Genomic DNA, 22,223 nt, shown 5'->3' with positions numbered 1-22,223 from the left:
TAAAATGATGGTAAAGCTGAAATTGGAAGATGACCTTGGAAGCAGTAGCCCAAGTCTGACCACACTGTGGCTCACCTTCTAACACCCTAAGACTCTCCACATCATTTTGCTAAATATAAAAGATCAATAAGCATCCCTTCCTTAAATACTTACAGGAAAGTAAAGAATTATGATTCATTTAAACTTTTAATGTTTCTTAGATCAAGCAGCTTGTTTTTTAGTACTGACTTAGCTGAGAACAGCAATAATAGATGAATGGGACTTTTAATTTATAACTAGGAAGGGTGGGGAGGAAAACCATTCACAAACATATTTTTAACCTGTCCGAAGGTATTTTTGGAACACAATTCATTTAAAATTGGAAGCTACATATATTTAGCTTCTCATTTGCTGACATTTCTAAACATGCTAATTTTTTCCATGTTACAAAGCAATCAAAATCAACTTTTAATTTATAGTATTTAAGAAATAAAAAATACTGTCATATTTAACACATCAACCCATCTCCCAGAAAAACTGGAAGGAAAATTAATGCCAGTTTATAACTTCCATGAGTTAAACATACTAAGTTAGAAAATAATTCTGAACACTGAATTACTCAAGACCTCTACAAAACTTACAAAAAATCGAGCAATCTGTTCCATGGATGTCTCAGAGCAGAATTTTTAAAATTTTGCAAATTTATTATTATACGAAAACCAGGTTTCAGGCTAGAGATAATAATTACAATAGTAATCATTATTGAGAGCCTATTATATACCAAGCATCAGTATTAAAAGTAACCAAAGGGACTCAATTTTAAAATATTCATAAAATTAAACAATTTCGAAGCTTGTTTAACACTAGGATAAGAAGACATGATCATTTCTTCCTTAATATTCAACACAAATACATGAAATACCATGGATTGAACACTATACTCTTCTAAAAGGGGCTATGTAAGCAATAGCCTAACAAAAAATAATACAAACTCCTAGAGTTCAGGCTTTTAACTATTATTTGGGCATCAAAAATAATTTAGTTGTTTGCTGCTCTGAAGTCTCCTGATGCTGTGGAAATCCAGGCCATCATCAACCTAAAGACAATGTAACTACTTGACATCACAATCTCATTAATCTTCATCTGTCCTTCATACCCTGTCATTCTTATGCAAAATGGACTCTTAAGGATGCAACTTCTCTTCACTTATCTATAAGCTGAAGGAGGAGGGTAGGGGGGTAAAAGGTCTATGGAGACTTCAGGATACCACTGGAGACCCCAAGCAATCACTTTACTCAGCCTAGTGTGCTACATGACAGCTATTGTGTTTGACATGTAAATACGACATAGCAGGAAGTAGGATAATGTGATTCTTGAGCTATGTGTCTCACTTCCCTTGCTGAAGCCCCAGGAAGCTCCAGCTTTAGTTTCCCCAGACTATATGAAACTGAAATATTGTCCAAAAAAGACACGAAAAATGTGCAACATATGGGTCACATAATGATATCAATTTCACTCCTCTGACAGTCCAAGAATTCTCTCTGTTCCAATATACTAACTTAAGGTCATCATGACATAGAGGTTGTGGGTTAATAGGCAAAAGGACTGTAAAGTAAGCTAGCTAATTTACAAGGCCAAACACCTGAATTAAATGTAGTCAAAGTTAGACCAAATGCATTATTTCTTTTACACTAGAACAGTCCTTTTTCTTTCCAGTTTTAAACCAAAAATAAAATCTCTACCTTTCAGTATCAGCACAGGAAATTTACTTTAATTCTCCTGTTGCCTATTCTCTTCCTACTACCGTTTCCTCCAGACAAGACAGGTGGTGAAAACTATGTCTATTCATTTCATAAAAGGAAGTTTTTTTTTTTAAATAAATCATCTCTTAAGACTGCTTTGTTTCTAACGGCACATTCAGGGCACAGTTCGAACACCATGTTCTAATCACACATGTACTGAAACCTTTTTTATAGTGCTATTAAACAATACACAAATAATGCTGTATAACAGTTCAGAGAAAAAAATCTAGAAAATATACTTCTGATATAGTTTATACCATCTGAGTAATAACAGAAGTACAGTTAACAAAAAATTCACACTACACATGAATATGGAATTCTACCTGAAATAGAAAACGATTAAAATATTTTTTACAAAAATCACTGATTATTTAAAGTAGTGTTTTTTTGTACAATTACAGACATATGCAGAATTTAGACCATGGTTCAATGTACTAAATTCAAAGTTGTACTTGAAAGCATAGCATATCATTTGATGATCTTGAAGGCACTGCTTTACCACTTAAAAATACTTTTTCCATTTACCAGTTTTATGTTTTACTGCCAGTCATAATTATTTCATCTATTACAAATTAAACATTATAAATTTTGAAAAATTTGAATAGTAAATTAAAAAGGTCTTTAGATCCCCTGACCTAGAAAATTGAGTCTTTGCATCTAATTACAAACACTTTCAATGTCTTAAAATTTAAGTGTGCTCATCCAAGATTAGCTGGTTAAAAAATGTTGGATTCCTAATTTTTAAAACTAATCAATGTATGTACATGTGTGTATATATGTGAACATGTGTGTATATATATGATGCATGCATATACACAAACATACAAGCATATATATAAATACACGTATATATATGTGTGTGTGTTTGTATATGTTTGCACTTCTCTCTGAAGCCTCCTGAAGCAAAGGTTAATCAGTCAAAAGATGTTACCAGTGTGTAATAATATTGGTACTTAAAACACTTATTTTGGACTATTAGGTGGTTTGAGAACCAAGGTATTAAAGGTAACATTTTATAAAGGATCAAAAATATGACTAGAATTTTGGCAAGATATTTTCCAAACTTTTAATTTCTCAAACTGTGATATTGCAGACTGTCACTTATGAGTTGACATAATAAAACACAGCATCTGCCTTCTAAGGCAAATATTATTAGCTAGTAAGAAACATATTTAAAACAATGCACAAAGAAATGTAAAAAAGAACCACTTCCATCCCTTCAATCTCCCACCTTCGGAGACAAGTTCTGCCTAAAATCCAGTTAATCATTTTCTCCAAGAGAGCCAAGATATCCACAGACTAAAGTATCCCAGAAAGAATGGAAGTCATCTACCATTATCTTTGGGGTTTTGACGTATTCTAAGATGAGGCTGAAAAAAGGTCCAAAACCTTAGAGTGGCCCAAGATAACTTATTATCTCTAGGTTTATATTAAAAATTTCTTGGGGTCTTTTGTATCAGGTATAGGTAAAACCTAGGATAAATTTCACCTTACTGCAAAATACAACAGTTGGGGTTCAATCTAGGTCTTACAGAGGGAAAAGTAAGCAAAAGAGGTAAGTCAACAATTCTACTGTATTAAATAATAGGCTTACTACGTGTTATACATATAAAGAACATGAAAAATGTATCCTTAAAATAAAGGAGTTTAAATTCATTTATCCTTTTCTATTTTAAGAGAGAGTATACGTATAACTTGAAGAAAGATATATCTGGACAAGGTAAGGTGGAGAAATGCTCCATCTGAGAAAAGATAGAATCCACAGAACAGGACATTTCAAAGGAGCAGGTTTGTAGCCAATCAAATGACTGGCAAAGATAAGCTGGTCTCTGTGAAAGTTGGAAGTTGTAGTGCCCAGAAGAGAACTCACATAGGGGTTGGGGAAGAAGCTGAAGAGCACTGTGGTAGAAAGAATTTTGCTCAGCCACAAGATTCTGGTCCTCTGCTAGACACACACCTTCTCCCAGTTATTCCATCAAATGTTGGACTAGGTGCTATTGGGAAGGGCTTTTGCAAATGTAATGAAGATCCTGAACCAGCGGACTTGAAAGTAGAGAGATTTTCCTTGGTGGGCCTAACTTGATCAGGTGAGACTTCAAAAGAGACTAGGCTTTTCCTAGTAATAGAAATTTAAAGCATAAGATGGATAAAATATGATGGAGATTCTCCATCGCTGTCTTTGAAGATGGAAGGGACCACGTATGTGGGTCTCTAGGAGCTGAGAGTGGCCCCCAGCTGACATCTAGTAAGAAAATTTAGTCCTTAGGTCTATAGTCACAAGAAGTGAATTCTGCCACAATCACGTGAGCTTAGAAGAGGAATACCAGCTCCTGATGAGAATGGTCGGCCAACACCTTGTTGAGTCCCTGAGCAGACAACTCCATCATGCCACACCCAGATTTTGACCTACGTACAGAAACACTAATAAACGAGTATTGTGTGAAGCTGCTAAATTCGAGGTAATCTGTTACACAGCAAGACAAAATTAATACAAGCACTAAACAAGCTAAATCATACAGCTTGATTTAGAAGAACCCAAGAAGTTTACTATAAGCCCAAAGTCCTACTTCAAGACATGTGTCTAACATCAAAGACATACAATATTAAGAAACCAAAGAAGGCCACTATTAGATCAGATGTTGTAGAGAAAAAAAACCTAAGAAATTTTAGAGCTCATTAGCCATGGGGTAACCAGGAGAAATATGTCATAAAAATACAATGTATATTTAGCTGGATAAAGATGATTCTTGGATTCATTGAAACCAAAACGTGGGATTAGGTAATCTTTAAGTTCTCTTTCAGCATTTTCTGTAATTCTTGTCAAGACACAATTCTATCTTTTTTATAGACATCAGAGATGTCTGGGCACCAACCCAGATCCTACAAATGCTCATAACTTACCTAGCTTCTTGTAAAACACTGCAGCAGAAAGGGCACAATTTAACTTATTAAGGTTCAAAGCTTTCTTACCTGCATTTGACCAAGGGACTTTATCACAAAGTACCTTCCCACATAAAACCTCTTTTCATATCTTCAAAAAGATGATTTCTTTCAAAATTCCATTGTTAAAACCGAAAGTTTGTATATATGTGCACAGGGAGGGAGGAGCTCATAAGGTCATGGACATGAGGCAGTAACAGCAACAAAAGAAAGAGAAACTGGTTCACGCCCTGGGAGTAAAGTTTTACTCTCAGTTTAGATCATTAAGTATAAATTAGGCACTTAAAAGTTAAGTGAACTCATTTATTAAAATATGACTTGGGGAAAAGTAGTGGTAGCAATAGCTTGAAAGTGTTAATTTTGCACCTATGTAGCTTAATTTAAGCCTAAGTAACTTCTTAAGAGAAATAAAATCCATTGTCATTTTTACTCTAATTACTCTGAAAGCAACTGAGAGGCCAGGACTTCTAGAAAGTTGTTGAAAATAACTTGAGTCTAACTAGTAGTAAATAGCCGGAAGCTTACCTTAAAATGAATGAAAATGTTTAAAAGTTCTCAAAATAAATCAAATGAAACACAAAAAGAATTTCAGAACTTAAATACTCTAGGGAAATATACTAAGAATTTAATGCAACAATGGGGGAGGGAAAACTCAAGGGGTTACAAAATAGTTTCATTAATACCAAACATAAGTAATAAAAACATAAAATCTTTTCTCAGTTCTCTTCATTTCCTTTAGTTTAATCTTTCAGCATCCTCTAAATGACAAACTGATTAGAAAGTAATTTGACAGAAAAAAAAACCAAAACCCAAAAATCCCCAACATAATCAAACGATCCAGTTCTTGATTTTAAAATGCCCAGACCGGCTTCTTTCTTACCTTGTCTATCCTATCTGGACGGTTAGTAGCTGCCAGGATTGTCACATCCTTTAACTGTTCAATGCCATCCATTTCTGTCAAGAGCTGAGCCAAAACACGATCGGCTACATTCCCAGCACCTGATGAACTGATTTTTAAAAATACAGTTTTAAAAATCTGTTTATCTATCCCCAAATACTCTACTATTTTTAAAAGATCGTATATTCTATAACAAGAAACATTATGTCTTTTTCAAAACATAAAATGCATGCTTCAGAATTCATTACTTGTTGAATTAGATCCAAGAACTAACTATATTAAATCATTTCTTTTCCTCCATCAACAACCATGATTATTTTCTCTCCAATAATGAAATGCTAAGAGTGTCAAATATAAAAGACCTGGAATGTAAGAAATAAGATTATTTTTAAAAGTTCATCGAATACATAATTATTTAACTTAATCGATATTTACATTCTTTCTTTCTTTTTTTTTTTTTTTGCGGTATGCGGGCCTCTCACTGCTGTGGCCTCTCCCGTTGAGGAGCACAGGCTCCGGACGTGCAGGCTCAGCGGCCATGGCTCACGGGCCCAGCCGCTCCACGGCATGTGGGATCTTCCCGAACCAGGGCACGAACCCGTGTCCCCTGCATCGGCAGGCGGACTCTCAACCACTGCGCCACCAGGGAAGCCCCCCGATATTTACATTTTATATGGCAAATAAACTGACAGGAATTGGGAATAAAAAAATGAATAAGGTACAGACTCATTCTCATATGAACCTTAGAGCCTATGTGAGACAGAAGACTCTTTACAAACCTATAGCAAACAGGATATTTCTGACCTATCTTGATATTTTAAAATATTAAGAATATTTTTAAAACACATCAGCAGGCAGGGGGTCATCACAATACCCATATCTGGAGAAATAGGGGGAATAAAAACATTTTATTTTGTTCCTTTTGTTCATGCACCAGGTCAATTACAAAGCTACTCCTGAACAAAGTACAACTTAATTTAATCTCATTCCCTTGATCACAAAAAATTACTGAATATTAATTTTTAAGAAGTAAACTCAACAGGTCTTAATAGTGAACAAAACCCTGATATTACACAATCAAGATCCCACAATAATAATTCTCATTAGCACTAGCTGGGATTTACTAAGCTCTGTTCAGAATTGGGAAATATATAATAAACATCTAGGTGGACAATTACAGAGTGAAACAGCATTGTAAGTATATTAAACATATAAATTCAATCAGATACAGTTGAGAGTGGGAAGGGGGGAGAAGAGGGAAAGAGGATAGAAGAGACACACCCCATACCTTTGTCTTAGCACCCATGACAGCAAGGACACCTTAGTATAATCATCACATAATATATTTAATAATAAGGTAATCAGGATCTCTAAATAAAAGAATTTAGATCTTAGTGCGCATTACAAGTTCAAAAACTTGACACAAAGGAGAGTAGCCTCTAACTCACACTAATCAGACAAACATGATGTTGTTACACAAATCATACTGTCAATTAAATTAAACGGTTGGTCCTTCCAGGTTGTTATACAAATTACACTGTCAATTTATTAAATAGTCCTTCCCAATGTCAAAAAGTTTGGGACCAAGCAAGGAGCATCTGGGAAGCCACTGAGATTTGTCTTGGTTAACATTAATTCCTGCAAGTAACCAATTGGCTGGTGCATGGATTTGCTGATCTGGGTCTACTTAAGATTGAACATTTTGAATAAACAGATTATATATCTTTCCAAAAACGCTTCAAAATGTAACTTTCCCAAATGTTAGATAGGAACATTGCTAGCAAAAGCTCTGTGGGCTCCTTCATGACTGCAAGCATATAAGCATTTAAGGATGCCAACAGATTACATCCAAGGCCTTTAATTGTATCTACTTCGCTAATTAGTTGTGATCCTACACTACAAGGGGTAAAGGAAGGTCAAACGAACAGGTCTTGGGAGAGTCATGGTGGGCTGTTCAGAGGTGATAGCTTCTAACCTATGACCCGAAAGATGAGTGGGGGCCAGACCAGCAAAGAAAAAGATAGGGAAGAGAGAGAATACAGAACACTGAAAATGGAAAACAGTTCAGAGTAGCACAGCATAGCAGTAACGTAAAAATGTAAAATATTAGCACAGAAAGATAAACCAAGGCTGGATGACAAAGGCTTTATTATCCAAATTACTAAGTTTGGATTTTGTCCTAAAGTTGATGGGAAGTTTCAAGTAGAGACATGACAAGATCAGATTTATGTTTTTGAGGACTACAGCAGCCACAGTATAGAAACAGATCACAAAAGGGCAGTTTTGGTATGTTTTCCAGTCCAGTATATAAGAATCTTAGAAGGCTCTACTTCCTCCTAATAACAAGTAAAAAGCTCTATAAACTGAAAAATTAACAATTCTTTTTAGATCCCTCAGAAATGTGAGATCACAGGTACCTTAATCCGTTCAGGCTGCTATAACAAAATACCACAGGCTAGGTGGTTTATAAACAACAGAAATTCATTTCTCACAGTCTGGAGGCCGGTAAGATCAAGAGGCCAGCATGGTCAGATGAGGACTCTTTTCCCCTGGCTGGTAACCGACACCTCCTCACTGTGTCCTCACTTACCACTATATTTCTGAAGGCCTATTTGCCACAGTTCCTGTTACCCAGTAAATCATGTCTATCAGGAAAAAACTATATGGCATACTAAAAGGCAAACAAACACAGCTGGAAGCAAGTGAGCAAGCATCAGAACCAGAGAACCAGCAGGAATGCTGGAATTATCACACCAGTAATTTTTTAAAACTATGACTAATATGCTAAGGGCTCTCGTGGACAAAGTAGACAACACACAAGAAAGGGGCAACATAAGCAGAGAAATGGAAATTCTAAGGCTCTAAAAGAATTCTAAGGTTGTTACAACACTATAACAGAAATAAAGAATGTCTTTATTGGACTCATTAGCAGATTAGACATGGCTGAGGAAAGAATCTCTCCACTTAAGTATGAGTCAACAGAAACATCCAAAACGGAAAAGGAAAGAGAAAAAAAGACTGAAGAAAACAGTAAAAAAGAAAAAAGAAACAGAAAAGAAAATCTAAGAACTGTGGACAACAACAAAATATAAATATATGTGTACCTGAAACACCAAAAGGAGAAGACAGATAGAACAGAAAAACTATCTGAAGCCATAATGACTGAGAATTTCCCCAAATTAATGTCTGACAGCAAGATCCAAGAAGCCCAGAGAACATCAAGTAGGAAAAATGCCAAAAAGCTACACCTAGGCATATCGTATTCAAACAATAGAAAACCAAAGATAAAGAAAAAATCTTGAAAGTAGCTAGAGGACAAAAACACTTCACTACAGAGGCACAAAGATAAGAATTACATTGAATGACTCCTCAGAAAATATGTCAGCAAGGAGAGTAGAGTGAATCCCCATAGGAATGTTATACTACCTAGCACTGGAGAGTTACACATACACCAAAAAAAAAATATTAACCTAACAGCGTTACTAGATAATGATAAAGTTCTAATTTTTGTGACCTACCTAAAGGAATTTGTGTAACATAACTGAATAGCTTTAAGTGAATGGCATACTTCCATCAAAAGAAAAAATCCTGGGCCCATGCCACATCTAAATCTATGTGTGCTAGTGCTTTGCTTGCTAGTGCTTCCTAATAGGAACTATATTCAAATAATGTCAGAACCCATCTTTAGCTATGTTATGTACATTCTCCCTTCTTCCTCCAATGAATTAGTAAGACTGCTAGATGTCTTACTGCTAAGTATGAATGTATTAGCTGAACTTGCTGAGAAGTAAAAAAAAAAAATAGCTACTAGGTTTTGTTTCAGATTAGGCAAACATCATTGTGGTACAGTGAGAGAAGAATGAGAGGAAAAATGAGGGGGGTAATTTTATTAGAAAGTGCAACAATTCATTCAATTAAATTCAACTCATTTATGCAATAAACATTCACTGCCTAGCAGGCCAGACATGGCTTTAGGAAATGGGAATGAAAACATTAAGATGGCAGTCCCTACTTCCTCAAGGACCTTAGAGTCTAGCAGGGAGAAAGAAAACTCCACATTCATTTGCTTTTCCAAAATAAGTAACACAGAATAGTTCCTGAAAGACTGATTCAAGAACTCTGGATAACATCTGCTTTCAGTTTAAATCAAGAACTTGGACAGCATAAACGTAACTAAATAAAACTAGATTAAGATAACTGATTTACCCCATCAGTAATGAAGCAGTGGCTCTAACTTATAACCATGAATGCTCATACTATATAGAACATTTAGAATCTTTTATAGAAAGGAGAGCAATCTTATAGTTATCAAAGTTAGGTTTAGCCAGGGCTAGTACTGAATCTGAGCACCATTCAATACAAGCTTTCCTACATGGTAACATTTGAAAGAAAAATTAAACAATGATGTTAAGAGGCTAAAAAATGAGTAAGTTTAACAAATAACATAGATTATTATTAAAATCCACATAGTGGTTTTAACTCTTCAAACTTTATAAAACAAAAAATTTGAATACATTTAAAGGCATTCCAAATTTACAAAATTTTTCATCATATAATTTGAACAGTATTTCAGTATTTTATAACCTTGGACTAATGTTTTGAACATAAATCATTGTAGAAAATAACAGATTTAAAGATGAAAGGATGTCACATACAAGCTTTATTACAAGCACTTTTTACATGAGAGCTCATCAGGGGAAACAAAAACAATACAACAGTCTTTCAGTTTGAATTTAAGTCATAGGTAAGAAAAAAAAGTTAAGGGGCTTTTTAAATGCCATTTTTAGATGCTGAAAGCACACTGATGCACCACCACATTCAATTAACATAAACTAATCTAAAGCTAAGAATGGGTAAAACATTTCACGAATAGAAAAATAACCATTACCATAATCGCTTTAGACACTGAACCCAACAACAAGCATTAGATATGGAGTCCACAAAAGAAACGGAACAGATAAGCCCAAGATACACTGTTATCAACAAAAGCATAATATTGAATATATACATCCCTAATTCACCCATTCCTCAAAACGCTATATCCTGCAAATAAAAAGATAAATAGGAAAAGATTCTTCTAGACTCTCATTTAGCCTTTATCCCTTCTTCCGTTTGGTTTCCTCTTAAGAAGAGGAAGGATGCTAGGGAATTAGAATCTGAAACAATGTTAAATTAGCATGTAATCTGGACAGGGATGGGACTAAGATAATAAAAACAAAAATTCACCTGAATTGTAGTAAAACAAAACAAAACAAACCAAAAGCACAGAAATTTAAAAATGGTGAATTTCAGCAGGGATCTGGGATCCATAAGAAAAATTCTAAACCTCAAAATTATAATAACTAAAATTAAGAATTAAAAAGATGAATGTAACAGTAGATTAAACACAACAGAACACAGGATCCTTGAACTGGAAGGCAGGTCAGTAGAAAATATCCAAACTGATGCACAAAGAGAAAAAAAGAATGAAAATAGTAAAAATACATATAGAACCCAGTGGAAAGCCTAAGAAACATATAACTGCAGTCTCATAAGGAGAGATGTGAGAGAATCAAATAGAAGCCATATCTCAGGAAACACAACCTGAGAATTTCCCAAAATCATCAAAAGTAATCGAAGGCATCAAGAATGGGCTCAGGATTCTCAAATGCTAAAGCCAGTAAAATTATTACTAAACTAAAGATAAAAAGTCTGTGATCAACATTTAAAGTGATCAACAAAAAAATTTTCTTTGCAGAATGATTTCTGTACAGTGGTTAAAATTAAAAGAGTCACAAACACGATACTTCTGAGTCCTAAGTATCAACTTCCCTAATGAGAGAAACTGTAGATTTTATGAGGCCATCTGTTTGCATAGATACTGTTCACTCACTGAAAATGTTAAGAATACATACAAGTGTTCCAGGTCCTATTTTGCTTTTTCTTTCTTTACCTGATCCTGACAAGCCCAATGTGAATTTCTTTTAAAATGAATTGCCATGATTAGGAAACCTCTCTACTTGTGAAGGAGCTGGTTTTCCTTGAGGCAGTGAGTATAACCATCTAAAGGAAAATGAGTTTGGGGAAGAAGGAAACAGATACAATATTTATTTTTTATTTTCCCTGTTTTTCTAAAGTTCAGGAAAAATATGAATTAAACTCTGATCAAATACCTTGAAGATGATAACACTATGGGAACAATAATTACAGTTCTGGCTCCTTGACAGACACTTCTTTAAAATAAAATTTAAAGGAGAGACAATTTTTATATATTTAAAAAGTCCAGCAAGAGAACAAATACTTAAGCAAGTTATAATCCATGAAAAATAAAATCACATGGAAGACTAGTTTTGGGGTATTTTGGGTTTTTTTAAAATTTTTAATTCATGTATAACTGATTTACAATGTTGTGTTAGTTTCAGGTATACACCAAAGTGATTCAGTTTTATATATATACTTATATATTTTGTATTATTTATAATTATAATTATTTTATAATATAAAAATAATTTGATAATTATAAAATAATTGTAATTTATATATAATATAGTTATATAAAATGAAATATAAAATTATATTAATTCTATATTGTATTATGTTTAATATATTTATATAATTTTATATTGTATTAATATATTTAATAATTTTATATATTTATGATTTTATATTATTTATATGTGTAACATTCTTTTTCAGATTCTTTTCCTTTATAGGTTATTACAAAAATATTGACTATAGTTCTCTGTGTTATACAGTAGGTCCTTGTTGGTTAGCTATTTCATATATAGTAGTGTGTATATGTTAATCCCAAACTCCCTCCCCTCCCTTTCTCCTTTGGTAACCATAAGTTCATTTTCTATGTCTGTGGGTCTATTTCTGTTTTGTATACAAGTTCATTTGTATCTTTTTTTTTTTTAGATTCCATATATAAGCTATTTATCATATGATATTTGTCTTTCTCTGACTTACTTCACTTAGTATGATAAATCTCTAGGTCCATCCATGTTGCTGCAAATGGCATTATTTCATTCTTGTTTATGGCTGAGTAATATTCAGAAACATATGCCGAGAAACTCAGAAAGTGAAAGCAAAAATCATTTGATGAATGTCAAGAATCAATAATGCCTTGAATATTCTAGTTGACCACTTCACGATAAACTATGCTGTCAGATTATGATCTATATTCAGCTTGAACCTAATAGTAAATAAATTATTTTAGATTAACAACATACCCTATAAAAGCAGACAGACATATATGAGTTATCTTCACATGCTGTCCTAGAGCTGTGCAAGCTGCATGTGCTCTGAATAACGGCAGCTTTGTATAAAGTGTTAACACAGAAAATGACATAAAAGTATGTATCTTTCCATCTTGCCATGATTTCCCAGTAAAAATTCCAAGCTAACATAGGCAACACTCGCTACATCTGTATAGTTTTGACTCAAAACACAGTATTAGAGAAACAAGTGATTCTTAAACTCACAGTTCAATTTACCCTCTGCCAAAAGCAATTTTTTGAAGGGAATTTTTTCACAATCCTGGATGCCCCCAGGTTATTGTTACAAACATAATCCAACAAAAGAAAAATAAGGAAAATTAATACATGTAAGTTCAAACTTATTCAAGCTAAAAATTAAAGCAGAGAAAATGCTTCTAAACATGTGTCATTTTCTTAAGTACCATAGATCTAGAAATGGTGACAATGAAAACTAAAGTTCTATAGTAATTATAATATATGATTATACAACATAAAGGTTTTAAAATCATTCCAGTAAAACCTTCATTGATTAGTACTCATTAGGAAGCTTGCTTTGAATTTGGGAAAGAGCTTTGATAATCAGTAAGCTTGGGTTCAATTAGTAAGCCTTACCATTATTTTTTTGTGTAATCTTGTGGAAGAGTTACTTAACCTCTCTGAGACTCAGTTTTCTCAATCAAACATGGAAAGACTCATACCACCCTCAAAATTAAATAGATGTATAAAGGATCTACTGATACTTAGCACAAAGGAAATGTCAATAGATAACAGTTATAAGCATTATCATTATAATTATCACCAGTATACCTGGCTTAATGAAGAGATCTCTATAACATTTTACAAGTTATCCTAACAAATTAAACCGAAAAAGGAGTGTCTGGCACATAAAGGTTACTGAAATAAAGCATGAACATGATACATGATTGAAGATTTTCGGAAGTCAGGATAGCACAGGTCAGCAGATATATGCAGATTCACATTGCCAGTTCTCTACTGAGCTTTACTTAAAACATGGTAGAAAGTATCAAACTTCCTTAAGTTCTTCCATAAAAGCCACCGACATAATTCTAAGATAAAAACTACTTCTCTTAAGCCCTTCATAACTATGCCCAAAACAGTGAGCCTGATAAATAAACTGCTGAAAGACACTTTGTTTGTACAAGATGCATTAGTAGGAGCCTGCTATGCCCTGGCAATGAGAATTCTTCTCATTTCATTAGCTGCTCAAATGTAGTGACAATTTGGCTCCTCAGGGTCCTCAAGGAACAATTTATTTTGAACCGCAAAAAGTTCCAGATAAGGAGACCTTTATACTTTCTCAGATATTTTTATACGTGAAAAATGACTTTTTAAAAAACGGCAAACCTTCTAAAACAGAAAAAAACAGAATATACTGTAAGACTGTGTGCTCAGATGCAGAAATGAAATAGAGTGAGAAGAAAATCTCCACTTCCCTGGTTTCTTAGCTCTATACCGAAAGAAGTTCTCTTCATCTGTTTTTTCTATCCTCTTTTTGTATCTTCTAAATGAACTTTTTTGGGGGGGCGGGCGCGGGGGGGGAAGTGGGGGATAGGTGGATACTGACTCAGGCTCTTGATTTATAATGAATGCTCTGTGACTACAGACACATAGGATTTGGAACCCAGTGATTTGCATGCTTGCTTACTTGAGAAAAGACTCAATTTGATCCCCCTACAATAAAATAAATGCGATTGAATGGCCTTCTGGCAGAGGGTAACACGGTGATCTTTCTACAAAATTAATTAGTATACCAAGGACGTACATAGTCTTTCAAAATGTTTCGTCACTGATCTAATAAGCATGATCTCATTACTGTTGCTATCCTCTATTATCCTTTGAATACTGTTGCTATCAGCTATGTTAAAAAGAACATTTATCATTTCTGTACCCTCAGCACAACTGACAAAGTTTTGCGACTCTAGACTCACTTTTAAAGTTAGTGTGTACAAAAACTACTGAATTTTTTTGAAAACCGCATCACTTAGCACTTCCTTAATTCTTTTCGGAGCTCTTTGACAGGTGAATGTATTCCAAAGCTTACAAATGATTCTTTATAATGAAGATGTTGATGCTTCTATGAACGTAATGCAGGTGACAAAATTCCAAAAGACAGTCTCAGTGTTTAATTTTAAAATAAAATTGGTTCACAAATGACACTAAAACATGGTGAAATCATATTCTGCTAACAACCAGCTGAGTGAACCTAATCTCTAGTTTCTCTGAGGCTTCATTCCCTTATTCAAAAATTAAATGTCTGGGTTTTAGCACAGAGTGCCTTCTCTGCTAGGCACTGTGCTGGACATCTGAGGTAAGAGGATGAAGATGTTGCCATTCCCTTGAGGATTTCATAATTATTGGCATGTATGAATGAGGGAGTTAAATTAGGTAAGATATATATACAGGTCTTTCTAGTTTAAAAATTCTGTGTTGGTAATACGGAGCACGTAACTTATTTAATTCATTATTTTTTTTAATTGGAGTATAATTGCTTTACAGTGTTGTGTTAGTTTCTGCTGAACAATGAAGTGAATCAACTATTTGTATACATATATCCCCTTCCTTGTATTCAGAAATGTATTGATCTAGTCAAGTGCCGTTAAACAGAAAGAGGTGAAGCTCATACTGGTCTAATTTGCTACTTGTTGTAGAAAAACTTGGTGGCTATAATTAATGTTGAAGATTAGGTGAAGGGAATTCTTTGGATTCCCATTATTCATGTTGCCTTTGCCCTTTATTTCCACAGATCACTGATAGCTAGCTGGAGTAGCATAGTGAAACTGTTTTATGGACTGAGAAATATTCTTGGCTGACTTTCAAAGCCACAGTAGGAAACAAAATCCATAAAACTGACATCCTAGGAAATCAAAACCAACTCCAAGTTTAAGAACAAATGTATAATCACTAACATAATGAAATGATTTTATAAAACTTTATTATCTGCTAGAGACAGGCAATACAACAATGGAAAAAATGTTCAGCTATAGAAAGTACTGAAATTAGACATTTCCAAAAGATTAATTTTCTTTTCCCTTCGGAAGTCAAGCCCTTTTTCCAAATTATCCCTGTTCAAAAGTCAGAGTGCCGTGGACTGAAGGGACTTTATGATATCTTAAAAAAGGTCAGGAACCTATAGCCAGTCTAAATCTGGCCAGCCAACTGTTTCTTATTTGATTACATATTGTCTATGGCTACTTTCGCACTGTAGCAACAGAGATGAATAGCTGCAATAGAAACTGTATGGCCCAAAAAGCAAAAAATATTTACTAACTGGCCTGTTTCAGAAAAGGAATGCTAACCCCTATCTTAAGGAGATCTCACCACCATGATGGTAATTATTACACTGATTTTATTTTTCAATAGCAAACATTTCACAAAAATGATATTTATTTCCTTTCAGCTCCTGCAATAAAATAAAATCCCCTATCATCTCTTCATATGATTTCTAAATTATAGGCCAACAAGTCATATCCAATTCAAATTTTAAAATGTTTTTCTAGTATAATTTTTAAATGTCATAAAGAATCCCAAATGGCAGGCATCTGAATTTGTTTCTTAAAATCTACCCCCCACACCCCCAAAGTCAATATTCAGGCTTGAAAGAGACCTAAAGAAGACTAGCCAAACATATACTATCAACACTCTGAACACAAGCACTATGATAATTTTCTTGGTGCATGCAAAACGCAAGCAAATTTTCATTTTAAAAGCAAGATAGCTACAAATGACCTATGTGTCCTATAACAACAAAAAATAACTCCCAATTCCTAGTAAAATGTTGCATCAGGCCATCTCTCTAAGGAAAGTCATTAATGTCAGCTGGTAAGGATGATTCCAAGATCCACTGACTAGCTGGAACGTCCCAGACAGAGGAAGTTGTTCTAGGAATCTCTAGATTAGTCTAGTGGCCATTTCCTCAGTCGGAGGAGACCGGGCCAAGAGAATACAGTATATGGGGAATCACCCTATCCTTCTTCACTTCTGGGGACAGTAGTGTTGCCTAAGACAAGAGTGACTGTTGATTTACTGCCCAGCGTGCTCTCCCCTCCCCACTATAACCCTGAAAAAGGTAAAAACTTAAGCTAGCTGGGAGGCAGGGCAGAATACTAGAACCAACTGTGTAATATCCTACTTTGCATTAATGCAGGGGCCTTTTTATGAATTTTTTTCTTCAGCTGTAAAGCACTTAAAACAGGTTCTAGAATACAATAAGCACTAAATAAATGTTACCCAATATTATTATTAGCTCAGTATAATTCAAATCTTTTCCCTACGTCTGTGCCTTACTCCCTACCATAGTATCCATTTTCCAAAGAGCTATGCTACTTTAACAGCATTTTCAATTTTCCCAAATATTTACAGATCATTAAAGCACTTTGCAAAGGGAATCTTACAACATTTCATCCAACTCACAATATGAAATAAGACAAAAAAATCTTATTCAGAACACCCATAATTTAAATGGGCATACAGAAAAAGAGAAGTAAATATCAGGCTTACTTATTTTTCAGGTCCCAAAGAACTTAAATGGGGCAGGGAAGAGGAGAAAATAGTGGTTGTAAGTAGACACTTTTGTAAACATGAAAAATCTCTCTTTCTGAAAGCACAAATGTTTCTAAAGCTAAGCAAATAGTATGTCTATACTCTATTTAATGTGCAGATTGCAATCCTCAGTTTCATGGCTAATTTGAGGAACTTCAAGTAGTCAAAATAATTGACGTAACATGCACAGGACAGTACAGACTAGTATATATCATAATTCATGGCTCAATCTGTTAAACAGCTTAAGTGTGGAAATCCAAATCTTGATAAGAAGAAACAGTCGTCTTAGGCACTGTCATTTTTGGACTAGTCATATTATTAGTTGGATCTGAATGTTATCATAAAAAATCAGAAGAAATGAAAGCAATGAATATTCTACAACCCAAAATTATATAGAAAATTTCTAGCTTATGGAATTTTTAATTTTTCTATGTTTCCCTATGTTACTATGTTTCTTATTTTCCTATATTTCCTTAACAATGTATAGAGTTGGTTTAGTATTTTTGGAATTTCATACTTTTGCTATCTATCAACAGCTGTGCTTTCAGTTTCTAGAAACTGTGTCCAATCCAAATAGCTGAAGAACAAAAATATACGTGTGAAGCTTTTGTTTGTTTTTGTTTTCAGGTTACAGCACTCTAACTAGATAAAACAATAAATTTCTAGGTAATGTTGGCCCATCACACAATTATGGGGAAAAAACAATCAAAATATCATTCTATGAGATTCTTATGGCTATAAAAACCAAACTATATAAGACTTAGTGCAGCTAAAGTACAACTAAAACTCTCTACTTTGGACTATTAACATTACATTTGGTAGTTCAGCCTTATCTTTGTTTTCTGAAATGTCAACTAACTTGACTGAAACTTCTCTATGCAAAGGAAACTACACAGAATTTACCTGTACTTTATCTGAATGAGCCACTGAGGAAGGGCTCACAATAAGATGAAGACTACTAGAGGAAATGATATCTAGAGACTGCAAATTATTAGCATCTCTTAATACATTTGCAAATTCCTACTGAGCCAAATTGCCTACAAAAAGTTTATTTCTACCAAGTGCCTTGTCTGGTTTCTCATACCATTACCTTTCAAAGGCATTTTATGAGAACTCTGCTACATATTCCACCTCCCATTTGGTTCATATTAACAGTGTTTCCCACCCTGTCCCTTTCTAGGCTCCAAAAACAGACGTCTCTGATGGCACATAAATGTGGCAGATCACCCTACTTCAGTAAACCTCTCTGGCTTCTTTTTCTTCTCTTGCAGTCAAGGTGAACTTGAGCTATTTGTAACCTTTTGTTCCATCTCACTTCAGAAGTAATAAAAGGACTCATGAACTCCAACTCATAAAATAACAAGATTGGTAGGTATTTACAGAGTATCAGATGGGTGGGGTAGAGAGCAGGGCAGGCTACCTCCCAATGTTTCCTAGTGACAGTTCATACTCTCATCTGATTAGGCAGCTCTACCTGTAAAGAAGAGAGCAGTATGCCTCTTATCAAATTTAACACTGAGACTTAGAAGGTGCCTTCTGCCATCACCATAATTATCATCAGCAAAACTTTTATAGTCAATGTATAATCAGAGAGTTATGAAGAAAACACACAAATAAACACTCTCCAGCATGAAGTACTTGTACCATGTATTCCTTAAAAGACCTGTAAATCTTTGTACAGAAAAAAAAAATCACACTTGAAAACAGTTTAATATATATATACACACACACGATATGTTTGATATGATATTATAAATAATCCTCTTTATTGTCTGACATTCAGAAACAAAACTATTAATACTAATTTTTATTCTATTGTAACTATATTTTAGGAAACATGACTTAATCCAGATAATACTAAAATCTGTATAATAACAACTTTTATTATAATTGGATTCTACTCTATCACGTAATTATGCTTAACTGAACTTTATTTACAGTTTTAATCACATGTTAATAAAAACCCAAATTTTGATAGGCAGTGCAGGGGGCTCTCTTTAGATAGTAAACTATAAAAATTAGCTCAAATGCCCCCAATGCATATCAGCCTTAAAAAAAAAATTATACATAAAAGTACTATAAAGTGATGATGTGAAATAATTTAATTCCTCTACACTGTAATTGCTAATATTTAATAGCAGTCCTATTAAATATTTCTTACCTGCCCCTTTCAACTGCTAAGGCATCAAGTTCATCAAAGAAAATGATGGAAGGAGCCACTGCTCTCGCTTTTCGGAAGATCTGGTGGAAAGAGTGCTACATTAGCTAAAGATCAGCAAATTCCAGAAAACTCCATAGCTAGTTTTAGTTTGAAAATTATATTTAGAACCAAATCTATTATGTACCAGTAAACCAGCCCAATCACTTTGTATACAACCTGTAACAGATGTATAGCACTTCATAATGGATGTAAAAGTATCCTCTTCCACGGTGCTTACTTGCAAACAGAGACAAGACACCAACACATATTCTTAGAGGTGTGTAGGAGACAATTTGGTTAAGTAATCAAACAATCTCAGTTAAAATCCCACCTTCACCACTTGGTAGCTGTGTGACCTTCAGTGGGTAACTTTATTTTTATAAACTACGATTTCCACATAAAATGGAGATTATGAAAAATGCCTGCCTCAGAAGTTTAAGAAATGGATTAAAAAAGAATGCAAAGCACTTAGTATAATGCCTGGAACATTTATCTAAATAAACACATATTTAAAAGAAAAATCATAAATGTATAAAATCAGCCAAAGTTTAGCATATACAATACTCATAAACCTAAAAGGCACACACTTTGCTCATTTCTCTGAAGACTGTATGGAAAAAACAGCTAAAACTTGGAAAAGCATAGATAGGTTAGATCTGACGTCAATCAGACTATCAACATCAAAGACTGGCCAGACAGCCATGGGGAAAACATGTGGAAATGGGCTAGAAAACGTCAGCATAAGCAGAAAGAAATCCAAATGTGTGTAACCTGTAACCTAGGCCTCCATTTTCTGGCCACAAGTATGATGACCATAAAAATACACAACAGTCACCAAAACCTTAATATTAATAAACACCACCTTTTTCATATTTTAATCAATGAGGTGCTATCATTATCAGTTAATGTTTTATATTATAACCAACATCTACATTTCAAGAAAGAAAAAGTAACTTAAGTTTTTTTCTCAGATGCAAAACAAAGTATTCCAATCTCTAAGACTCTTGGTTGATACCCACATGTGTCATAAGCAGAAGACCATCCGTTCCACTGCTATTTATGTGTTTTTGTCCTTGCTTAGCTTCTTTGAGGATACAGGGTGCCTGTGTGAGGCAGGCCAATCTTTGCTTGGGAAGCCGAGACTTGTGATCAAACTGCTATAGTTACCCCCACTTCAGTGCCTTGATTTTGCATGAACTTCCCAGTTATGTAGCTTCAGCAATATGGATTAGCCAGTAGGCCAATCAGGCACTGGCTGTAAAATTTAAGAGAGGAGGGGGATGCACTTTCTAAATCACCAGTCAAAGGTAAAGTAAATAAAATAAGAAGAGTACAGTGACATTTTCATATACTAATAAGCTTATCTGATTTAAAGGGCTACCTGGTTTAAAGGATTTAAATCTCATTCTGACATCATGCATTCTTTGTTAAGTTTAAACATATCCTTATTTTTTTTAATGAAACGCTGACATTCGTTAAAAAATATTTGGTAAAACTAAAGGCTGGAAATATTATGATGTTTAAAAGCAAAAACAAAGAATTGCAGATGACCAAAATTGCATTTAAAAATAATATTTGCCTGAAGAAAAATTATACCACTAGAATTTAGATTTGGAAACTTCAAAATCTATAACCTGAAACAAAATGGAAACCATACAGGACAGAAGCCTGGTTCTCCTATGCAGAGTTCCACTTTAAGACATAATCTTCTTACCTCTCTAACTGCTCTTTCAGATTCACCAACATATTTGTTCATTAATTCAGCCCCCTGAATGAAAAGAAAACAACTGTTCAGTGTCTTTATAAATCCAAACACATGTATATCTTTCAATAAAAGAGAAAATATACACATAAAAGAAAAAGAAAAAAATAGACAAAAATCAGCTTTTAATTAAAACAGTTCCTCTAGCATGCTTATTTTTATTGGGTGTTATTTATGCCTCAAAAATTAAAGCCATTCTGTATTCCAAAAACTACACATCAACACAGTGACTGTAACTAAACATGATAGTTTAACATCTCATTCATCATCTGTCTACCCATCCATCCATAATTTTACTATATATCAGGAATGGTGCTAGTCATTGAAGATAGAACAGTCTAATACTAGATCAACAGCCCTCTCTGACAAGAAGCAAGACCTCAGAGCTAATTCTTTTTATGACTCCATGATAATCCCTGAAAATGGAATGGGAATCACATAATCAATGACATTATCTTAGTCCCTGAGTATTTCCAAAATAAATGCTACTCTCCAGCTCCCTCCTCTCATTTGACTTGGCCATGTAGAAGCTGACTTTATGGATCTGCAGGGCCAAACAAGCTCTTCTCAGCCACTATCCCAGCCAAAGGAGATAACTCCTGCAGACAAAAATCTTAGGACCACCAACAAAGCTAACCCTCAGTCAGTGTATCACATTGTGAAAATGACAATGACCCTTGTTACCCTCCATAGTGTCTATTCACTCAGCCTCTGTCTGAATCTCCCTTCAGATATCTGCCACTCAGCACTTCATCCAGTTGATGGGAAATCTCTTTTCCCTTCTGTGTCCAGCTATTTTAGAATGGGTACCAAGAATGAAAGGTGTGGACTTCTAGTAATAAAA

General features: G+C 34.3%; 1 protein-coding gene across 2 annotated transcripts in view; it reads right to left on the bottom strand.

Annotated features, from left to right (window-relative positions):
* The window catches only part of AFG2A (AFG2 AAA ATPase homolog A), a 336,287-nt gene that overhangs the window by 217,721 nt on the left and 96,343 nt on the right, over positions 1–22,223 (bottom strand). For both annotated transcript variants that reach the window (XM_065877711.1, XM_065877712.1), the window contains 3 exons: positions 21,332–21,385; positions 19,579–19,658; positions 5,602–5,728 (listed from right to left, as the gene is read on the bottom strand). In XM_065877711.1, coding sequence (XP_065733783.1) covers positions 5,602–5,728; positions 19,579–19,658; positions 21,332–21,385 — 261 coding nt within the window. The remainder of the gene's footprint in view (positions 1–5,601; positions 5,729–19,578; positions 19,659–21,331; positions 21,386–22,223) is intronic.

The sequence above is a fragment of the Phocoena phocoena genome, chromosome 5 (genome assembly GCF_963924675.1).
Source record: "Phocoena phocoena chromosome 5, mPhoPho1.1, whole genome shotgun sequence".
Taxonomy (NCBI): Eukaryota; Metazoa; Chordata; class Mammalia; order Artiodactyla; family Phocoenidae; genus Phocoena; species Phocoena phocoena.
The sequence above is the reverse complement of the archived record's forward strand: the minus strand, read 5'-3'. Positions and strand labels throughout refer to the sequence as shown.